The 21,675-nt window shown below is 50.0% G+C and overlaps 1 protein-coding gene across 4 annotated transcripts in view; it reads right to left on the reverse strand.

The window, feature by feature from the left end:
• XYLB (xylulokinase) overlaps positions 1 to 21,675 on the reverse strand; it is a 56,096-nt gene that overhangs the window by 16,339 nt on the left and 18,082 nt on the right. For all 4 annotated transcript variants that reach the window (XM_042954590.1, XM_042954591.1, XM_042954589.1 and 1 more), the window contains 8 exons: positions 20,443 to 20,515; positions 18,507 to 18,625; positions 14,405 to 14,486; positions 10,873 to 10,913; positions 10,222 to 10,337; positions 9,357 to 9,472; positions 8,623 to 8,696; positions 7,034 to 7,130 (listed from right to left, as the gene is read on the reverse strand). In XM_042954590.1, coding sequence (XP_042810524.1) covers positions 7,034 to 7,130; positions 8,623 to 8,696; positions 9,357 to 9,472; positions 10,222 to 10,337; positions 10,873 to 10,913; positions 14,405 to 14,486; positions 18,507 to 18,625; positions 20,443 to 20,515 — 718 coding nt within the window. The remainder of the gene's footprint in view (positions 1 to 7,033; positions 7,131 to 8,622; positions 8,697 to 9,356; positions 9,473 to 10,221; positions 10,338 to 10,872; positions 10,914 to 14,404; positions 14,487 to 18,506; positions 18,626 to 20,442; positions 20,516 to 21,675) is intronic.

A 21,675-nucleotide genomic window follows, 5' to 3' on the forward strand; every position in this document is an offset into this window, starting at 1 on the left:
ACAACAAAGGAAACAATCAGCAAAACTGAAAGGCAACCGATGGTATGGGAGAAAATGTTTGCAAACAACAAAGCAGATAAAGGGTTAGTATCCAAAATCTATAAAGAACTTACCAAACTCAACACCCAAAAAACAAATAATCCAGTGAAGAAATGGGCAAAAGACAAGAATAGACACTTCTCCAAGGAAGACATCCAGATGGCCAACCGACACATGAAAAAAGGCTCAACCTCACTCATCATCAGGGAAATACAAATCAAAACCACAATGAGATACCACCTCACACCTGTCAGAATGGCTAACATTAACAACTCAGGCAACAACAGACATTGGCAAGAATGCAGAGAAAGAAGATTTCTTTTGCATGGCTGGTAGTAATGCAAACTGGTGCAGCCACTCTGGAAAATAGTGTGGAAAATAGCGGAAAAAACTTAAAAATAGAACTACCTTATGACCCAGCAACTGCACAACTAGGTATTTCTCCAAGGGATACAGGTATGCTGTTTCAAAGGGGTCCATGCACCTTAGTGTTTATAGCAGCGCTATTGACAATAGCCAAAATATGGAAAGAGCCCAAACATCCATAGATGGATGAATGGATAGAGAAGATGTGGTATATATACAATGGAGTATTACTTAGCAATCTAAAAGAATGAAATCTTATCATTTACAACTACGTGGATGGAACTAAAGAGTATTATGCTAAGAGAAATTCGTCAGAGAAATACAGATATTACATGATTTCACTGATATGAGGAATTTAAGATACAGATGAACGTAAGGGAAGGGAGCAAAAATAATATAAAAACAAGGAGGGGGACAAAACATAAGAGACTCTTAAATATAGAGAACAAACAGGGTTGCTGGAGGGGTCGTGGGAGGGGGATGGGCTAAATGGGTGATGGGCATTAAGGAGGTCACTTATTAAGGGATGAGCACTGGGTGTTATACATAGGGTATGAATCACTGGAATCTACTCCTGAAATCATTATTGCACTATACATTAACTTGGATGTAAATTTAAAAAAACAAATAAATAAAATGAGGCCACTAGGTTGGGCTCTAACCCAACATGGCTACTGTCCTTATGAGAAGGACACACAAGGGAAAACCATGTCAAGTCACAGGCATCTGTAAGCCGAGGAGAGAGACCTCAGGAAAACCAACCCCGCTGACACCTTGACCTCAGATTTTTAGCCTCCAGGGTTCTGAGAAAATAAATATTTTGTCCAGTCTGTGTTACGCAGCTCTGGACAACTAATACAACTACAAAACCGCAGTACATAATAGTTTGTCCCAAGAACAGACCAATAAGCCAGTGGAGTGGAAAAGGGGGTGTGGAGAGAGACCCATGTAGAAAGGTTTCTTTTTTTTTTTTTTGCTGTTTATTTATTTTGAGCGAGTTAGAGAGTACTAGGAGAGAGAGGGGCAGAGAAAGAGGGAGAGAGAATCTTAAGAAGGCTCCATGCTCAGTGCTGAGCCCGATGTGGGGCTTAATCCCACGACTGTGAGATCATGACCTGAGTCGGTATAAGAGTCAGACGTGTAACTGACTGAGCCACGCAGCTGCCCTGAGAGACTCATGTATGTATAAAAACCTGATAAATGATAAAGAGGGCACTACAGATAACACAGGAAAAGAGAACTGAGTCACCATATGAAAAAAAATTAAGCCAGAACCCAATTTACACCATTCATAAAGGTGAACTCCAGATGGATCAGAGTCCTAAATGTGGAAGTTACACTAACAGTACAAAATGTAAAAAAAATAAAATAAAATAAAAAACACTTCTGTGGCAATGGTAAAACGTCTTAAACAATGTCTCAAAAGCATAAAATTTAAGATGGAAAATTGGTGGGTTTCATTTAATCAAAATTTTGTTCAGTTGCCGACACTATAAATAAGGTTAACAGACAAGTGACAGGAGATGTTTGCAACACAGAAAGCAGACAAGGATCTAAGTGTTCGAAGCATCCGACTTTGGCTCAGGTCATGATCTCACAGTTCATGGGTTCGAGCCCTGTGTTGGGCTCTGAGCTGACAGCTCAGAGCCTGGAGCCTGCTTTGGATTTCGTGTCTTCCTCTCTCTGCCTTCCCCTGCTCACGCTCTGTCTCTGTCTTGCAAAATAAATAAATTGTTAAAAAAATTAATTAAAAAAAAAGAATAAGAAGGGAAATACAATACGGGGAAAATGATGAAGGATATAACCAGCCAATTCACAGAGAGAAAAACCAAAGTTACAGAAGCTGTTCAAACTCGTTATTAATGAAAATAAACACAAATTAAACCAACACTGGGATACTAGTTTCCATCCATCAGATTACGAAAGATTCAAAGGTGCTTAATGCCAAGTGTCAGCGGGGATGCACTGAGAGTAGACCAATGATTTCAGAAATGTGAGACTCAGCCTCTCTGTCTCCCCGCTTCCAATGAGCAGCAGCAGCACCTGACCTCAAGCTAAAGACCTGCCCTCCAGAGGTGGTACCTGCAGAGGGTGCCTGGAGGGCCTGAGGAAAAGCTGAACTTGAGTAACATTGAGCTGCCAGGGCAGACGTGAAAAGGGACAGACATGCACCCATCAGAGAAATACCCTACATTCACCTTCTAAGCAGAATACAAAATCCTGCTGATTGCGGCATGTGGAGAGCCTCTGTAGAGAGGACTCCAGCTTCTAAGCTTGTACAATGCTTAGAAGATTCAACTTAAATCTGCCTGTGGTCAGGGAGCCTGGGTGGCTCAGTCGGTTAAGTGTCGGACTCTTGGTTTCTGCTCAGGTCACCATCCAGTGGTTTTGTGAGTTCGAGCCCTGCATCGAGCTCTGCACTGACTGTGGAGTCTGCTTGGGATTCTCTCTCTCCCTCTCTGTCTCTGCCCCTCCCCAATTCGCATTGTCTCTGTCTCTCTCAAAATAAATAAATAAAAACTTAAAAAAAAAAATCTGGTGTCTGTTGTCACCCCATCTACTGTCACAGCCTCTCTAGGCTGCCCTCCTGCTGGGGTAGGTGGGGTGTGGGTGGGGGGCACGGGGCTAAGAAGGGATCTTGCACTTGAACAGGAACCCAGGCTTGCTGTCTAGACTGAGACCCAATTACTCATTCAGTACTGTGAACCCACAGCCAAGACAGTTGAGAAAAGTATCCTTTTAGTTATTAATTCTACAAATATTTAGGGAGAGCCCAGTTACCACCGGGGAGTGGTTTAAGAGGTGGGAACAGGTGGTCTAACAAGACAGAGGAGACCCTTCCTCTCAGGGAGCTCACCTTCTAGTTGAGGAAGGACAGACCATAAACAGGTAGATAAATTAGAAAATAGAGCATGATAGTGACAAGTTCTGTGATGAAACAAAGCAAACCGAAATTAGGGCCAGAGGGCCAACAGCTGGTCCAGTACAGGGTGTCTCAACCTCAGCACAGGTGGCATTCGGACTGGATAATTCTTTGCTGTGGAGGGCTGGCATGTGCACTGTGGAATGGGCGGTGGCACCCCGGCCTCTGCCCACGAGAGCAGCACTCCCCGTCTGCGACACCAAAAAGGTCTCCAGATATTGTCAAATATCCTCGGGGGGGCAAAACTGCCTCTGTTGAAAACCACCAGTCAATATGAATTCTAGTAAAAAGAACAGAGAAAATGAAGGGAAAGAAATCATCAGAGAAATAATGTGATAAATTTCCTCAAGCTAGAAAATGTCAGATATATTCTAATGAAATGAGCGCTCACCACAATGAAGGAAGAAGGCTGAGACCTAAACTTTAACTGAGAGATTTCAAAACCCTAAGAAAAGATTCTAGAAGATTCTGCTGAGACAAAAATACCATTCAGATGGGCCTCTCACTGGCAACACTAAAAGTCAGAAGAGGACAAAACATTGTTTTGTTTTGTTTTAAAGTTTATTTATTTTGAGACAGGGGCACTTGGGTGGCTCAGTCAGTTAAGTATTATTTGAGTGTGAAAGCAAAATTGAAGTATTTTCATACAGTCTGAGAGCATCCCCCACACTCCCACATCTACATGAAAGAAGGGTCAAGGATGTCCTGAAGCAAAGATGAAATACAAATACAAAACCGCTTAGATGTGTGATCTAATAAATAGCGGTAATCAAAGAAAGCAACCAAGTGTATAATTTAAGTAATTATTGATGCATAATGCACACTGAACAGTAACATTTCTGGAACTGGAAAATGGGAGGTAAAGACAGGAGAGTAGAGAGGGAACATAATGTCTTTCAGTGGAGACCATCACCACTGAGCAGAATATAAATTCTAAACACTGATCAAAAGCAATAAATGTGAGTATCTGTTTTGAGAAATTTTTTAAACGTTTGTTAATTTTTGAGAGAGAAAGAGAGCACGTGTGCAAGCACACATGATGGGGAGAGAGAGACAGAGACAGAGGATCTGAAGTGGGCCCTGCGCTGACAGCAGCATGCCCCGTGCAGGGCTGGAACTCACAAACTGTGTCATCGTGGTCTGAGCTTAGCCGACTGAGCCACCCAGGCGCCCCCTATGTTGGATTTTAAACGTTAATTACTAGAAAAAGAGGTAGAGCCTATAGGCTCAGGGGCCAACGGTGGAAATGCCTGCAGGGCCAGAAGGGAGTAACCGAGCGCATGAGGCCAGAGTAAGGCAGCACCGGCACCGGCTCGGGCAGAGGTATTTGACTGAATAACTAAACGCTGTGCTAGCCAAACGCAACAGGCTCTAGAAACAAAATCCGTACTCAGGTTGTCACTTTACTACCAACACCTGTTACACAGAAGAGACGAAATGAGGAAGAATCAGCCACGGACATTTACAAGACTGACAGCAGCCCACGGTTCCTAATACTGAACCGGCAAGAGCAAACCTACACCACAGAAGACCAGAGAAGTCGATCGTAGCACAAGCACGTGATGGAATACTCCAGTGCAGTGAGAACGAACGACAAATAGCTACGCTAATTCACACGGATGAATTCATGAAGGTAACAGAGTTACAGAAGCAAGTCCCCTAAGAACACGAGGCACTCCACACCACAGCCGGGGGAGAATGATGCCTCGTGTTTGTGCAGCCCTTTCTGGTTGCAAGCATGTTCGTTTACGTAATCTTATTTGGAAGGTGCCCAGCAGAGCTGGCAAGACAGGTTTGATAGCTGCTCTTAAGCTTTTGCTAAGAGGATAAGTAACTCTGTGTGGTTTTGCACCAAAAATTCTTTAAAGGCTGGGAATGATGACATTATCCCATCAGCCCTCCGGTGCCCGGAAGGACTTCTCTGCTCTCACGGCCTCTTCCTGCACACTGTTGGGGACGTGTCCCCTCCTGATGGCTGGAGGACCCTCCGTGCCAGGCACTGGGTGCCAACCTCAGCACCATCCCCGCCCTGTTCACCGCTCTCTTTTCTGGGGATTCTGGAAGCTTTGGAGACCTTCAGGGAATTTCTTTTTACGCTTTGAGGGATGCAGTGGAAAGAAAAGGGAATGTGTATAATGCTTATTTTATTTATTTGAAAATCTGTGATGAGGGCGCCTGGGTGGTTCAGTCAGTTAAGTGTCCAACTCTTGGTTTCAGCTCAGGTCATGATCTCACAGTTCGGGAGTTTGAGCCCCACGTTGGGCACCATGCTGACCACACGTAGCCTACTTTGGATTCTCTCTCTCTCTCTCTCTCTCTCTCTCTCTCTCTCTGCCCCTCCCTGGCTCACACATGCTCTCTAAATAAACAAATAAATAAATAAATAAATAAAATTTGTGGTGAACACACATCCATCCTGAAAAATGTACATAACCCCTCATAAGCCGACAGCCTGACATATTCTCACAAACTCAACACACCTCGTGTAACTCAGGAAAGAGAGCACCATCAGTACCCCAGAGGCCCTCTCCTGAAAGGTAGCTGCTAACTGTCCTGGCTTCCAGTGACTGCAAATCGTGTTGTCTGGTTTTGAACTTGATGTACACGGAATCCCGCCGCATGCACTTTTGTGTCTGGCCTCTTTCGTTCCACCGAGTTACATGGATGAGATTCGCCCCTTTGGCTGCAGCTAGTGGGGGCTGGTTGATTTTCGTTTCTGTGTAGTATCACATTGCATGAGTACCCCACACACACTTATCCTGCCTGCTATCGATGGGCGTTGGGTTCCAGTGCAGGGCTATTAAGCACCGTGCCACGATGAATGTTCTCTCGGATGTCTTCAGAGAACACGTGTACACGTTTCTGTTATGCATTCGCCAAGAGGCGAGGCTGCTGGAAGGTGTGTGTGCGGCTTTAGCAGATGCTGCACGACAGCTTCTCAAAAAGGCTTCCCTAATGCTTACTGCTATAGTATCCTCGGACTTGGTTGGTTCAAAGACATAAAACATACGACACAGAACTCAGATTGTCCATAAAAGTATCATGAGTTGGAGCTCAAGCAAAGAGGCTTCAGGTGCCCAGAGGGACAAATACACCCTCCCGGCAGAAGCCCCGCCCTAGGCACTCCAGTGCCAGCAGTTAAGGGGAAGTTCACGGACCTAAAGCTGCCCATTCCGGAGCTCAAGTTCTTAGAAATCCCTTTCTCCCCACAGGTGCCCCTCTCCCCAACCCACCCCACTCTGCCTTTCCGTTCCAGACCTCTGGTTTCAATAGTGGTTCTGTATCCCCATTCGTCCCCGATGGACCCGCAGTGCTGGACAGGGCCGCCCCAGGGCAGATGGATCCCACCTAGGCCTTTCCCACCTGCACTGCCCATGTCCTCAGGGTCCAGAGCTTGGGGCATCTTGGAGGTTCAGGTTACAGAAAGGTCTCCAAGTGCTACAGCTACTCACCAGGAGGCCAGCCAGGCTCATGGGGACAGAGCAGAGAAGCAGAATAGCCTGCCTCCTAGTCCCTGTCTGCCCACAGGCGCTCCTGACTCACCTCCTCCCCCCGCCACGGGGGCCAGGCTCCATGTCCCTCCTGCCCTTGTGATGAAGCCACAACAAATCTGTGAGGCCTGGCCTGGAGGTTGGGAAGGGTCTCAGGCACCTCAGGGTATGAGGGTCCGTGCCCCAGAACACAGCCCGCGAGCAGCTCACTTACTGACTCGGTAGCCCAAGCCCTCGGCATGAATCCTCTTGGCCATGAACTGCCCTTCAATCAGCGCTCGGATCTCCACATCCCTGGGGAATGCTGGGACCTGTCCCCAAGAGAAAGCAGGCACAGAGTGAAGATTCCTTGTTTTCCCTTCATTGTGTGTGTGTGTGTGTGTGTGTGTGTGTGTGTGTGTGTGTGTATGTGTTGTCTTTTTAAATGACAGCCCAGATTCAGAAACCGTGACTCAGACCTCCGGTGTGGCTCAACCAACTAAGCACCTGTCACACAAACACATCACTCACACACACACACACTCCCAGCCTCATGCATGTTCGCTCTGGAGAAACAGAGCATCAGAGAGCTAGTCTCAGGCCGCCAAGGGTTCAGCTCTGTGACCTCAAGTAAGTTACGCAGACCTTGCTGGGGTCTTAACAACACTGAGGTACTGTGTCTCAGGGTGGTTACAATGACCCAATTAGATGGCAGAGTCTGGTCTGGGTGTTTGATACTAAGTGACAGCCTACAGCTTATGCTGACAACCCACAGCTGCTGATGGGTGTCAACCCAAGCTCTGCCCATGCCTGAGCCCCTGTGACCAGCATAGACCCTACCTTCTCCCTGTTAGCCCTCGATGGGTTTATGGAAAAGGGAACAGGCATACCTTCTCTGTATCTTCTCTGATCCTTCCTCAGAAAACCGAGATGAACTCCTTCCTTCTACAGTTTATATAAAGCTTCCCACTTATAACCCAATACAGAATGGCTTCATCAGCCACAAATCCGATGCCTACTCTAACTGTAACAGTTACTAGACAGAGTGACTTACTGACCCCACCTAGGAAAGGTCACAGGGTGGAGGAGAAACAAAACAGCAGCTTCAGGGCCAGGGAGGACTGGGGTTGGAGGCCCCCCTCCACCACCCAGGCCCTGGTGACTGGGGCACATGATTTAGCCTCTCTGGACCTCAAGAGGCTATGAGCAGTAAATGAGGGATATAGGAAACCATCAGCACAGTGCTTGGAGCTAAACAGCCCTCAATAAATGTTAGTGCCTCCCGTCCCAGAGGCCTTCCATCAGGAAGGAATTCCTGATCTGGAGACAGTGTCAGTCCTCGGGGGTGCAGGGTTAAGTCGGCCAAGTCAACAGTCTCTATGACTCTCAGTGACAGTCAGCGTGGACACAGGTGATTTGCACTCTGCTTTCTAAGCATGTCTGCCTTAGATCCTGCTGATTCCCCAGCACTAAAATGCACTCTGGCACATCAAAAACATTTGCTCTAGGGGCACCTGGGTGGCTCAGTCGGTTAAGCGTCCGACTTTGGCTCAGGTCATGATCTCACAGTTCGTGGGTTTGAACCCTGTGTCGGGTTCCATGCTGCCGGTGCAAAACCTGCTTGGGAATCCCCCTCTCTCTACCCCTCCCCTGCCTGCTTTCTCTCTCTCTCTCTCAAAATAAATAAACTTAAAAAGAAACTGCTCTAATAATAGGTGAGTAAATGCATGACGTCCCTAAAGCAGCAGAATCTGATAGGCGATTGTTAAATTTAGTACTCAAAAATGGAGCCAGTTTCTCTCCAATACCAATAACCACACGTACCTTGTGGTTTTCTGCACTAAACCTATGGCGCCCAATAATTTCAGGGGTGATCTCCATTACGTCAAAATAAAAACCTGAAACAAGACCGGGAAGAGATTCGCTGTCAGGAATCAAAAACAAAAGATAAGCTTCTCAAAGACTTAGTAAAGAACAGGGTGAAATGACCCTACATCTGGGTCTGCCAGAAGAGTGAGGGGAATACCCTTGGTTCCCGCTCTCCAGTAGGACAGGAAGAAAGGCCCTGAGCTACATCTTCTTAGAGACGGTTTTTCCTACTCTCACCTGCAGCCCGGGCCAGAGGCGGCTGCCCAACCAGCCCTGAAATACCAGCCCAGGTTTGATCAAGGGAGACACGTCTCCTCCCCACTCAGAAGGCCGGCCACCATTCCTAACAGAACCCTGCATCCGGGACAGAAAGCTACGTGTGGAGGACACAATGGGATAGAGTAGGAGCCGTGACTGCCATCCCTGATGTTGTCACCAGGGCCTCGGAGGGGACAGAGATGCAGTTATGGCTTGACTTCCACTCAAAGCATGGAGAACGTCCCAACCTGACTCAGATCATGGGGTCTCACACTAGTCTGGAAGGCCCATGGGGCAGAAGGATAGACAGGTAGGGCTCCTCTTGGCTTCTCCATGGCCCTCACCTCCCCATACCCCCGAGGCCCTAGGGCCCGTCCCTTCTGCCAGCAACCGCTGCCCTTCACAGGCCCAGGCATCACCAAATAGCCTACCCAGGTTCCCGCCGTTCCCCATCTCCGTGGACCGCAGTGCCTCAGAGAACTCACTCCAGGAACAGGAAGCTGACTCATCACGGATCTTCTCTCTCATGAGGGAGCCATTTTTAAAGCTGCAGAAGCACACACACCTCTGAGGGAGGGACCCAGTGCTTGCTGACTGCACCCACATATTTTGGTGAAGAATCCGAGGGAGAAGGGCTGCAGGTCAGGCTGGACCGCAAGGTATCGGGCCCAGCAAAGGCCCCTCGGAATTGCGGGGAAATGCACTGGTCTTGGGCTCTTGTGCGGTTGCCACAACCAGCCCTGAAATACCAGCGAGAGACAGGGAGAAATACCAGGGAGAGACAGGGAACTGTGGCTTCTATACATCATACCACCCGGATGATGGAACAGAGCTGGTAAACTTAATAGACCTATATATTCTCCAATGGTTCCTGGGGCCTGGAGGCTCAGAAACTTCCCTGAGTAGCTTCCAGTGGGTTTCCAAAGGCCTGTGATCAGGGTGCAGAGCATCCTGACGACTGTCAGGAGGCAGGGTGTGCTTCCTACCATTTGTTGAAGGCCTGCCATGTGCGAGGCGTGTCATAACAACGCTACGAAGTAAACCTTTTATTCTTCCCATTTCATGAGCAAAGTGTGACTCACATGTGCTGTGACATCTGCACACAAGATATAGGTGTTGAGGATGGGACTGCAATCTGGGTTGGGGGAGGACTCCAGATGCCGGGTTCTTCCCCACCCAGCTCTGCTGTCAGAAGGACCCAACGAGTCCCGGGGTCTCAGCTGCTGAGCACAATGACTTGAGGGCTCCAGATGGTACCGGACCTGCCCACACCACCCTCCTCCCCACCAAGCCTACCAGAGGAGTGCCATGTAGTGCTGGGAGCCAACGGGGTTGCAGAAGATGTGCCCTTCCAGGGCGGGCATGGGCTCCTGGAGCCAGAGAAATAGGGTGTCGCTGGTGCCCAGGCTGACCTGGGAAGAAACGGGCAGAGGTGAGGCGCCTCTCTGCTCAGCTGTACCAGCCCTGACCCCCATCATGTCACTCCTGATGCCGTCGACCGCTGATTACATGTCCCTTCCTCGGAGAAACCTCCTTCTGACCCTCCCACATCAGATAAGTCCAAAGTTAGCAACCAGATTTAGGATCTCATGGAAACTGTAGGCCAGTTTCTTAGAATTTAACCACAATTGCATCTAACTAATGGTTTGGGTAACAACTGGTTCCCCAATGACTTTCCCACTAGACCCAGAAGGGTCAGACCCTTCTGTCACTGCACCAAGCAAGACTGGCCACTGTTAAGGGGACCTGCCAGCAAAGGCCATGACCTTCTAGCAGAGGAGATACGAATAGATCCTGGGGCCTAGGTCTTCCTATCCCCTCCTTCAGCTGCCTTTTGGGGCCAGCAGACCCTCTAATAGACAACAAAGATGTTCCTGGGGCCCGGAACCCCTGTCCCCTAGGGCAGGAAGAGTTGGCTCCGCCTGTAGGTGTGAGAAGTCACCTTACCGCAATGTCACCTTCCTCCAGCCTCATGCCTGCCAGCGACGCTGAGAATAGGAGGGGAGCCTCTGGTCAGCCGGAGGTCACACGGAGCCACAAAGCAAACCACACTCACCTCCAGGTGGGAGCCAGCCCCTACCTCCCGCCCCAATCCACATGCTAGGGTAGAGGAAGGGACAGGGTGAGTTGAGGGCTCAGGATGGCCCAAGGGAAGGTCCCAGGGGTCAGGGGGTAGAGTCCCTGTGGTCATGCTTCCCAGCTTCTTCTAAAGGGGCCCAAACTCCCCACCATCAGGTGCTCAGGAGAGTGCCAAGAACCAAGGGGCCCAAGTCAAGACATCAGGACACACACGGCAGAGTGTATCACAAGGTGAGGCAGGAGTTGGGGCTTCCTTCCACCCAAGCAGAAGGTAAAGGGGACTGTCCGTCCCCCTTAGACATGAGGCCCCTAAGAGCAATTCTTATCTGCCTTGCTCACTGATGTACTCTGGAGGTGAAAGGTCTGGCATGCAGTAGGTACTCACTAAATGTCGAGAGACTGAATAAGTGAGTGAAAGGAGATGTGGGAAGGACGGAGGTACTCAATCACTTCTGCTGAGTACAACCAGCCATGGGTACTGCTGAGTACAAACACATCCAGTGTTTGGATGTGTTCCCAAACACTGGAAGCCCCATCAGCCTCCACTGTCAGGGACTGGGGAAATAAAGCGGGACGACTGGACCGTAGGCAACCGTTAAAATGATATTGCACAAAAATATTGCCCGGGTTAGTTAAAATAAGATATGTTTACTTATGAGCATAGAAAGTAAGTTGGAAGGATAGCCATCAAAGCTGTAGCTGTAACTATCTCAGGGTTAAGATATTATGGATGATTTTTGCATCCTTCCTTTGGTTCGTCAGTATTAAAAAAAATTTTTTTCCTGCAGTGAAGAGGTATCCCTTGTAAGAAAAAGAGCACAAGCGTCTGTTAGTCTGTTTGCTTGTTACCCCTGCTGTTTTAATGAGGGAGCAGTTAATACATTATTTAAAACGCCAGCAGAGCGGGGCGCCTGGGTGGCTCAGTCAGTTGAGCCACTGACTTCGGCTCAGGTCATGATCTCAGGGCTCGTGAGTTCGAGCCCCACGTCGGGCTCTGTGCTGACAGCTCGGAGCCTGCTTCAGATTCTGTGTCTCCCTCTCTCTCTCTGCCCCTCCCCAACTCATGTTCTGTCTCTCTCTGTCTCAGAAATAAAGAAACATTAAATAAATAAATAAATAAATAAATAAATAAAACACCAGCAGACTAAAGGCCAGACTTGGGGAGGAACCGACTAAAGGGCTACCTGCCTGGGATCTCTAACATTCAGCCTGAAACCGAGGTCCAAGAGGAAGGATCGGAAAGCTGCTTTTTTGTCATTCCTGCTCAAACATGCCCAGAAGCTCACTGCTGTGGTTAAAAAGGCCCCTTCTTCCTCCTGACATGCTTCTAGTTGATAGAGGAGATACGAGTATATACACTGCCTAACGAGACTCAGTGACGTTATTTTCATTCTGAAAGGAAAATAGACGTGGCCCACAAAACTGTAGAATTTTCCTAAATTGGTGCTCATAGACCAACTGTTCTCTGCTCTTCTCTGACCTCCCAACTTTTCGGGCTGATGGGAACTGGGCCTGAGTGGGCCCTGGGAGCCTGGGGCACCAGAACATGCACACTGCAGGCTGGAGATGCCTCTCGACCCAGGGACAGAGCATGGGGCTTCATGCCTCGCCACCGTGGAAATCAGGCCACTGTCTACCAGCGTCTACCTCCCTCTCCTTCACCTTTGGACCAGGAACACTGGGATCCTTCCTCCAAAACCCGGTCTGTTTGGTTCTGTGCTTGGACAACAGGGTTCCGCACGATCGTCTACAGAAATTGTTCAGGGACAGGAAGGGCCCTTGTCTGGCTCCTGGGGATCCCCCCAGATACCAGAGCCACGGCTGTCCCGGGAGAGACAGGTCACAGATGCGGCCACAAGCGTGGCGGGGACGTGCTAGCTGTCCCCTCAGCTCCAGAGCAGACAGGCCGGAAGCAGACTGAGGAACACCATGAGTGTTATTTGTAGTAGTGGCTGAACAGCAGTGACTTAAATGTTTTTCCCTCATCACAGAAATATACACAGACACCGCAGAAAATATAGAATCGAGTACTACTGCTAATAATATAGCCACTGTTATTAAGAATGAATTTTAACCAGGGCCATCAGCTCTATTTCGAGGCATACAACTACACTCCTAGGCACACATGCCTCTCTCTATTTATTTTTGATGCTCCTATCCTGCTCGTCTACACAGCCAACAGAAGGAAAGTACAGGGAGGCTAGTGGGTGTTGAAACCGGGAGAAGGGCTGAAGTCTGAAAATAGAAAGAAATGTGTTTCAGAGGAGAGTGAAATAGAACGGACAGCCACGGGGTGCCGGGGTGGCTCAGTCGGTTAAGCGTTCGACTTTGGCTCAGGTCATGATCTCACAGTCGGTGGGTTTGAGTCCCGCCCTCAGGCTCTGTGCTGACGGCTGGGACCCTGGAGCCTGCTTTGGATTCTGTGTCTCCCTCTCTCTGCCCCTCCCCTGCTCGCTCTCTCTTGTCTCCCTCTCTCAAAAAGAAACATTAAAAAAGTTAAAAAAAGAAAGAAAGAACAGAGAGCCACGCATGTTCCCTGACCACGGAGGAAAGCAGGAGAGGCTCTGCGAAGGGAAGTCAGCCTCCCTTGGACAGCAGACCCTGGTCCTCGGCCACGTTACTTGACCCTCACTTCCTCAGAGCAGGAGCCTAGGAGGGTGATTTAGGGTAGAGTTGCCAGAGAAAGTGGAGGACACTCAGTTAAATTGAATTTCAGAGAAACATGCTTTGGGACGTACTTACACTAAAAAATCATCTGCGGTCATGTGAAATACAGATATCGCAAGGGATGCGCTTATATTACCTTATTATTTGCTGTTCCTCTGAAATGGGAGTTACGCTGGGTGTCCTGTACCTGTATTTGTATTTACCTGGCAATCCTAACTTGGTGGCTCGTTAGGGAAAGGGCTGCCGGGGGTGGGGCTGAGGGGCAGCGGTCTGGTGGTACAGTGTGGCCACCTGGCCTTTCTTCAGACACCTGATGACCCCTCCTGGAGTGGCTGGGGGAGGGAAAGGTGTTCGGATGAGGAACAATTCATATCCATAGAGCAAATGATGGGGAGGAGACCCAAGACCATGTCCCAGAGGAAGGGCTGGAGGAACTGAGATGTTTAGCTTGGAACAGAAAAGGCAGTTGCAAGGGGGGTGGTGGGCAGGACTACCCTCCTTAGCCACTGATCAGTTCTCACCTGGGGCGGAGGGGACAGCCCTCAGCAGCTCCAGAAGGCAGAGGCAGAGGCAGAGGCAGAACCAAGGTGGGGCAGGTACAAGGAGGCAGATTACAGGCCAGCAGTGTGGCACGTGGCCAGGGAGGAAGGGTGTCAAGAGGCTGGACTGGCTGACATTCTCAAATGGATCCAGTCAGGCTACTTGGGAGGGTGAAATCCTGCAAGGTACTCACCAGGGTTGTCCCCAGTAAAGGCCACCACTTGGCATCCTGGAGGAAATCCATAGCGCTGGACGTAGTAGGAAGAAATGGCTCCCTGAGGAGGAGAAGGAAGTACGCCCTATTGAAGCAAATCCCACCTGTTCACAGCCGTCCAAACCTCAGGTTGCAAGAATGCTACAAGCCCCAGGTCACTGGGCCTGCACTCACATCACTCCCAAGGGATGTCGCAACAGGATGTCCCCTCCTGTTCACAAAAAGCCAGAGGAACCCAGCACAGGCTTGGAACTATAAATTTAAGGTCATCCCACTGCCTTGAACACCACTGGATTTTGAGAGGCAGCTGGAACAAACCAATCCCCAACTTGTACTTTCTTCGTAAGCTCCACATTCTGGTATAGCATTAATGGTAAATACATAACCAGTGGACACACAGTAAGCAAATTCACGGAAAGACATAATGCCTTACATACTCATTCTATCAGCCCAGCAATCTGATTAAGAATAACCAAACATGCGGGGCGCCTGGGTGGCTCAGTCAGGTAAGCCGCTGACTTCAGCTCAGTTCATGATCTCACGGTTCTGAGTTCAAGCCGCACATAGAGTCCTGTGCTGGCCTGCTTCTGATCCTCTGTCTCCCTCTCTCTCTCTGCCCCTCTCCTGCTTGTGCGCGCGCTCTCTCACTCTCTCTCAAAAATAAACATCAAAAAAAAAAAGAAGAAGAAGAATCAACATGCAAATGCAGAGGTCAACTTTCTAAAGAAAATAAACCAAAAAAATAGCAGTGAGGGGGAGGGAACTCCCCTGAGAAGCATGGCCCCCAAGGTTCCTCCAAGGGCAGCTGTGGGACCAGAGATCGGGGACACCTGCTGGACAGACCCATAGAAAACACAGCTATAAAAGAGACACTTTTTTCCCCCCCTTTCCCTGACTTTACCTTAGTTCCAAAAGTTTGAAATAAATGATGGGCTTTCCTGGGGCCTAGAAAGAAAATTTTGCTCCTTATAGCAAAATTTCGGACTTACATCAGAATAAGCCATCTCCTGGGAGAGAAATGTCTCAGACCCCGTTGCCTCCAAAAACAGAGCCAGAGTCAGAGTTCGTGTGCAGGTGGCTTATTTGGGAAAGTGATCCCAGAAAACGAAAGGGGACCTGGGGAGGAGGGAGAGGCCACCCAAGGGTACATTGTCAAGCTGGTCACCACTGTGGGCAGCGTCCGAGGAGCCGTGTAAAGGATCTGGGGGTTGTCCACCTGGGAATGGGGCGAGGGGCACATCTCCACAGGCCCCCGCTACTGAAGGGTGTCCCGTGGGATGTTAACTCCCTGGACCTCCAGGTTTGCAGAGCACAAACACGGAGTCACAGAAGCCCTGGGCGGAAAGGGAGGGAAATGAGATCCCACCCCGGCAGGCTGCGGCCAGGTGACACTGAAAAGCCACAGCAGCTGGTCAAACAGATGGGTTAGGAGGCTGCAAGACAGGGCTGGAGAAGTGTCCAATACCATCCATCTCCAGATATCTTCCTGCAAAAAATGTGAAAGCTGCCTGGGCACCACCTTCCGAAGAAGGGATGATGGGAAACACCGGTTCCACTTGTCCCTGCACCCCCCATCACGTGGATGCATCTGTTACAAATGAAAACATGCTTTTCAGAATCGGTTCTTTTTGGTTCCTCAAGCTGCTAGTCTGTGCACGAGCTCCCTCCTGGAGGCATGTGTTCCCGGCATAAGGAAAACAAAGCCTGTTGCCGTGGACAAAACATTGCTTCCCATCTCACACACAAAACCAGAAGCCGTGCATGGAATACTAATCCCAGAGGCTGGGCTGTTTCCTGTTGGCCCTTCCTTATTCCTTCTGCTGTGTTTCAGCAAGGCTGGGTCCTGAACTGTCCCCCTTCCGAGGCGGGGGACACCCCTCCCTAAGCTCTGTACATCGGTGCTGATCTCAGAAAAGTGCTTTTGTGGCTGGGACTCTGAACGGGCAGCACAAGTGGCAGCCTGATCCTTCTCATCACCCTCCTCAGGCCTCAGGGACCCTTCTCCTTCCTTCCTGCTGACACCCTCAACCACCCAGCCGTTCTGTGTGTGGCACACGTTCCTGCCAAAGGGCCCCTGAGGGCAGGGCCCAGCTGTCTACTCCATTCTCCCCACAGAGCAGCCTAGAACTAAAGTCAGTTAACGCGGGGAAACCAAGGCAAATACACCCAGCCAGTGTGTATTCTGAATGGGGGTGTCGTGCTAATGGTTAAATGTTCTTCATCACACCGTTTGTCTTTTCGCTACAGAGTTGTGTGAGTTCTTTAGATATTTTGGATGCTAACTCCTTATCAGATATATGATTTTGAAAAAAATTTTTTAATGTTTATTTTTTGAGAGAGAGAGAGAGAGAGAGAGCGAGCATGAGTGGGGGAGGGGCAGAGAGAGAGGGAGACACAGAATGTGAAGCAGGTTCCAGGCTCTGAGCTGTCAGCACAGAGCCCGACGTGAGGCTCCAACTCATGAACCATGAGATCATGACCTAAACCAAAGTCGGACGCCCAACCGAGTGAATCACCCAGGTGCCCCCAGATACAGGATTTTTATGTATATTCTCCCATCCCATAGGTTGCCTTTTTGGTTTTCTGAAGTTTATTTGAGAGAGAGAGAAAGAGAGAGAAAGCACGGGGAGGGGCAAAGAGAGAATCCCAAGCGGGCTGTGTATCTCCAACACAGAGCCCCACGAGGGGCTCAAAATCACGAATGGAACCGTGAGATCATGACCTCAGCCGAAATCAAGAGTCAGAGGCTCAACCGAGGGACCCAGGCCCCCAGCCTCTCAGTTTTGTCGATCGTTTCCCTTTGCTGTGCAGAAGCTTCTAAGTTTGATATAGTCCCACTTGCTTTTCTTGCCTTTGCTCTTGGTATCAAATCCCCAAAATCATCACCAACACCTGTTTTTCTCTAGGAGTTCCATGCTTTCAGGTCTTCCATTCAAGTCTTTCATCCATTTTGAGCTCATTTTTGTGTGTGGTGTAAGAGTGGTCCCGCTTCATCCTTTCCCATGTGGCTGCCCTAAATGTTTTTCATATTGCCCTTGGGACCGAGAACTATCCTGAGCACTTTAAATGCATCGGCTTTTCTCAAAAATAAATAAAAAACGTTAAAAAAAAAATTAAAAAAAAAAAGCGGCCGATTTCGGCTCAGGTCATGATCTCACGGTCCATGAGTTCGAGCCCCGCGTCGGGCTCTGTGCTGACAGCTCAGAGCCTGGAGCCTGTTTTGGATTCTGTGTCTCCCTCTCTCTCTGCCCCTCCCCTGTTCATGCTCTGTCTCTCGCTGTCTCAAAAATAAATAAAAAACGTTAAAAAAAAAAATTTTTTTAAATGCATCGGCTCACTTACAGCGCACCTGGGCGGCTCAGTTGGCTGAGCGCGCAACTCTTGATTTCGGCTCAGGCCATGATCTCGCGGTTCGTGGGTTCAAGCCCTGCATCCATGCTAACGACGTGGAGCTTGCTTGGGATTCTCCCTCCCTCTCTCTCCACTCCTCCCCTGTTTGTGCTCTCTCTCTCTCTCTCTCTCTCTCTTTTGAAATAAATAAACTTTAAATGCATCGACCTGTTTATTCTGCACATCAGTCTGACGACATAGAAAGTATCATTATTCCTTCAGGAACAACAGAAATGAGGAAACAGAGGCACAGACTAAAGTCACAAAGCTGGCAAATGGCAGAGATGACATTCCAGCCTGGGCAATACGGTGCCAGGGACTGCGTTCTCCGTAGCTTCCTGGCACCTCTTTCCTCCTACTCTCTGCCTCCTCCAAGCTTCAGAGGTGGTTCCGACCCCAAGAATTTCAGCATTCTGTGTATTTTTTCCTAACGTATGCAATCACCCACAACTTATCCCTTCAACTTTTCTTCCTATCCTAATAAATTTCTAGCAGAATTTTCCTAAGTCCCCCTACCCCACACCTCACCGCCACGAGGCAGTCATATATACCTGCACCTGAGTACCTGCTAAATGCAAGGCACTGATCAAGACATTCGGCTTTGACTTATGTCAAAAGCTTCTCTTGTACACTGCTTTCCCCAGTAGCTGCCAGCTCTTAAAGGAGCCACGCCGCCGGAAAGAGGACCTACCACAACTGAGCAGGACGGTACCGGTGAGCCAAGCTTCTCCTCTAAATGAGGAGCACAGGCAGCAAGGCAGACCCGCGACCAGACTTTGTCCTTGATCTGCAACAAATTCATTCCAGAACCTAAGGGAACGAAGGAAACAAGAAACAGAAACATCTTTAGAAAGGACCTTTTGGGAAAATGTACAAGCGGGGCAGAAAGCCAATCATTCTCTTGCAGCAAATTTATACTTGGACCTCTTCCCACCGGAACGTATACGGTGTGCCTGGGTCATTATGGAGCTGGCAAACATGAGGCCCGCAGGGGCCCTTGGAAACACACGGCCCCACCTCCTCCGCATTTCCCTCATGGGCTCCAGCTCCACCATTAGCCTGCAAATCTGCAGCCCTAAGACCCGACAATACGTAGACCAGGCACTGTTCTTTGTGTCCCCTGGGTTCAAGGTGTCTGCTTGGAGGCAGCCCTGTGCTGATGTGGGTCAGCCCTCAGGATTTCCCAATCACATCTAACTTATCGAGGGAAGCTAAGCCTGTCTGAAAACAATCTACTGCTCCCGAGGCTTTCCTGAGGACGGCGAGGGGGAGACGAGCCAGAGCACAGGGGGAGGCCTCCCGTCTTCCTCCTCCCCTGGGTCCAGGTGGAGGCACATAGACGTCGGCCGGGATGCTAATGGAGTCATGCACCCAGGTGAGGAGGTCAGACCACAGGTAAATCAGGGGGTGACTTCCCAGGGGGGTGAGGACAGCGGCGTGGAGGGCCCGGCTGAGGCTGAAAAACGCGAACCTCTGGACCGCCCCGGGAATGGGGCTGTGACTTTCCCCCCGCAGCACAAATAGCCCCAGGGGAGGTGTGGCGAACACAAGTGGACACATGCTGTTCCAGGCTTAGGGTTCTGCTGGTCTCACTTCTCCGGAGCTACCTGTGGGAACCTTCTCTTCTCCAGATCGTGAGTGAAGCTGGGGGACCGGCTTCCTCTCCCTGAACACTAGAATAACAGCTGGCATACGACAGCACTCAAACACTCCAGATGGAGTCCCAGGAGGCTCTGAGCATTCCAAGACTCCTCTGAAGCCACGTTCATAGGCCTGGGCTCTTGCTCTGCGTTCTGGTCCCCTCTTCTGTTGGCAGGCCTTGCAGCCCGGCCTCATGCAAAAGTGCCTTCGGCAGCCTTGTCCCAGCTTTCCTTCCTCACTGGCATCACCCGCAGTTATTTCGGGCAAGGTTTTGGACTCCAGAAGCTCACCACTCTCTTGCGTTCCCCAAGAAACAACTCCTTGGGGGAGCCAGGCTCCAAGATGGCTCGTGCTCAGCCCTGAGCCCTGGTGTTGACACCTTGTGAGGTCCCTGTCTTCCTATACCTGGGTAGGTCTGTTGTGACCAGTAGGGTGGGGCAGCAGGGACGGTATGACACTTCCAAGACTAAGGTGTAAAAGATTCTGCAGCTTCTGCTTGACTGCACTCTCCTCTCATCCCTCACCCGGCGGGGGGGGGGGGGGGGGGTGGGGAGAGGGGGATCCAGCTCCAGTGTCGTGAGTGGTCCTATGAGAGGGCCACATGGAGAGGAACACAGGCCTCAAACCAGTTCTGTCTGGAGCCCTGGAAGTGGATCCTCCAGCCCCAGTCAAGCCTTTACATGACTGGTCCTGGTTGCCAGCTTGAAGGCCACCCCATGAGAGCTCCTGAGCCACACAAGCCAGCCAAGCTGCTCCAAGATTACAGACCTGCGGAAATTCTGTGAGATCATCAACGCTTGTGGTTTCAGCTGCTAAGCACCAGGGACATTCATTACACAGCAGAAGACAATATGCTCCCTTCTCGGCAACAGACGACAGGGCTAAAAGACTAGCACCCAGCCGGGTGGACAGGGCTCACGCTGCCCACAGCCCCACATGTGCACGTGCATACAGAACAGGCCAGCGCCGGGACTCTGAAGGCTTACCATCACTGCAGTCGATAGGAGAGTAAGACCCAAGGAACAGGGAGGCAGCAAAGCTACTGACCAAAGAAATTCTCTGTAAAAGGAAGACACAGTCAGCTAGGACTCATTTCCATAAGCCACCGAATCCTCTGAGGCAGACAACATGAGAAGAGCTTTCAACTGAGGAGGGAAGTGGAAATTTGGAGCAAGGTGCCCAGTAATGGTAGTGACTGAATATCTTGGCTACTAGGACATCAGAGCATCTGGATCACCAAGACTCCTTGCGAGAGCACCTCACGCTGCAGTTTCTGTTGGGCCACAGAACTCAAGTCCGACAAAGCAAAAAAGCAACAAGCCCTATGAAAAAGCCGTGCTTAGGGAAGTGGCTTTTCTACCCAGAATCCAGGAGGTGTGATGCCTGATCTCCTTCCTCCATTCCTGTGGTCTCTATATCTAAGTCACAAGGGAAGGGGGGATGTGTGGCCACAGGACTCAGAACCAACAAAGACACCCTCGGGGGTTCAGAGCAACTTAAGCGAAAACCAGTCCCTCAGGAGCTGGAGGACTGATAATGGATTTCAAATGTTGGCCTGGGGGGTCTGTGCTTCCACGTGGGAATCGCTGGCCCTTGGACCACTGCAGAGAATGCCAGCACCTCCTGTCCCCTGTCCCGCCTCAGGCCACCTTAGTTCCGCAGGGAATTTGGAGAGGGTTTTACATCTCTGCCCTTCCCCTCCTCCCCGAAATCTACACAGCACGTGCTGCAGAGTCATCTGGAACCCTGAGTCATTAAATAACAAACCGGATGCTGTGAACTCCCAAGATTAAAAAGGCACTTTGGCTGAACATGAGCTGATCGTTTTCTAATTATTCAGAGATGAAAATCACTAGCCAAGGTGTCAAGGCTGCTTCTCAGGCGGCATTAAGTGCTGGCTCTCGGCGACCGTGGTCCAAGGAATGAATCTGAGTTTCTGGGACACAGGCTCCGGTTGAAGGGCCACAGCTAGGGACACAGGGGTTCAGCTTTCCACATTTCTGGAGGAAACACTGAGCCCACACCAACCAAGTGCCTGGGAGCCATTTCCATGCAGGAAACTGAGAAGACGGAGACTAAAGGGCACCTGGAACTCCTACTCAGGTGGCGGAAGACACCAGTCCCCACTGCTCCCACCCTGCCCTCTGCCCCCTGGGGTCAGGAGAGGCCCTGACTTCTCTTTCCCACGATTCCATTCATTCCCTCCTCTTTGGAAACAG

The sequence above is a fragment of the Panthera leo genome, chromosome C2 (genome assembly GCF_018350215.1).
Source record: "Panthera leo isolate Ple1 chromosome C2, P.leo_Ple1_pat1.1, whole genome shotgun sequence".
Classification (NCBI taxonomy): Eukaryota; Metazoa; Chordata; class Mammalia; order Carnivora; family Felidae; genus Panthera; species Panthera leo.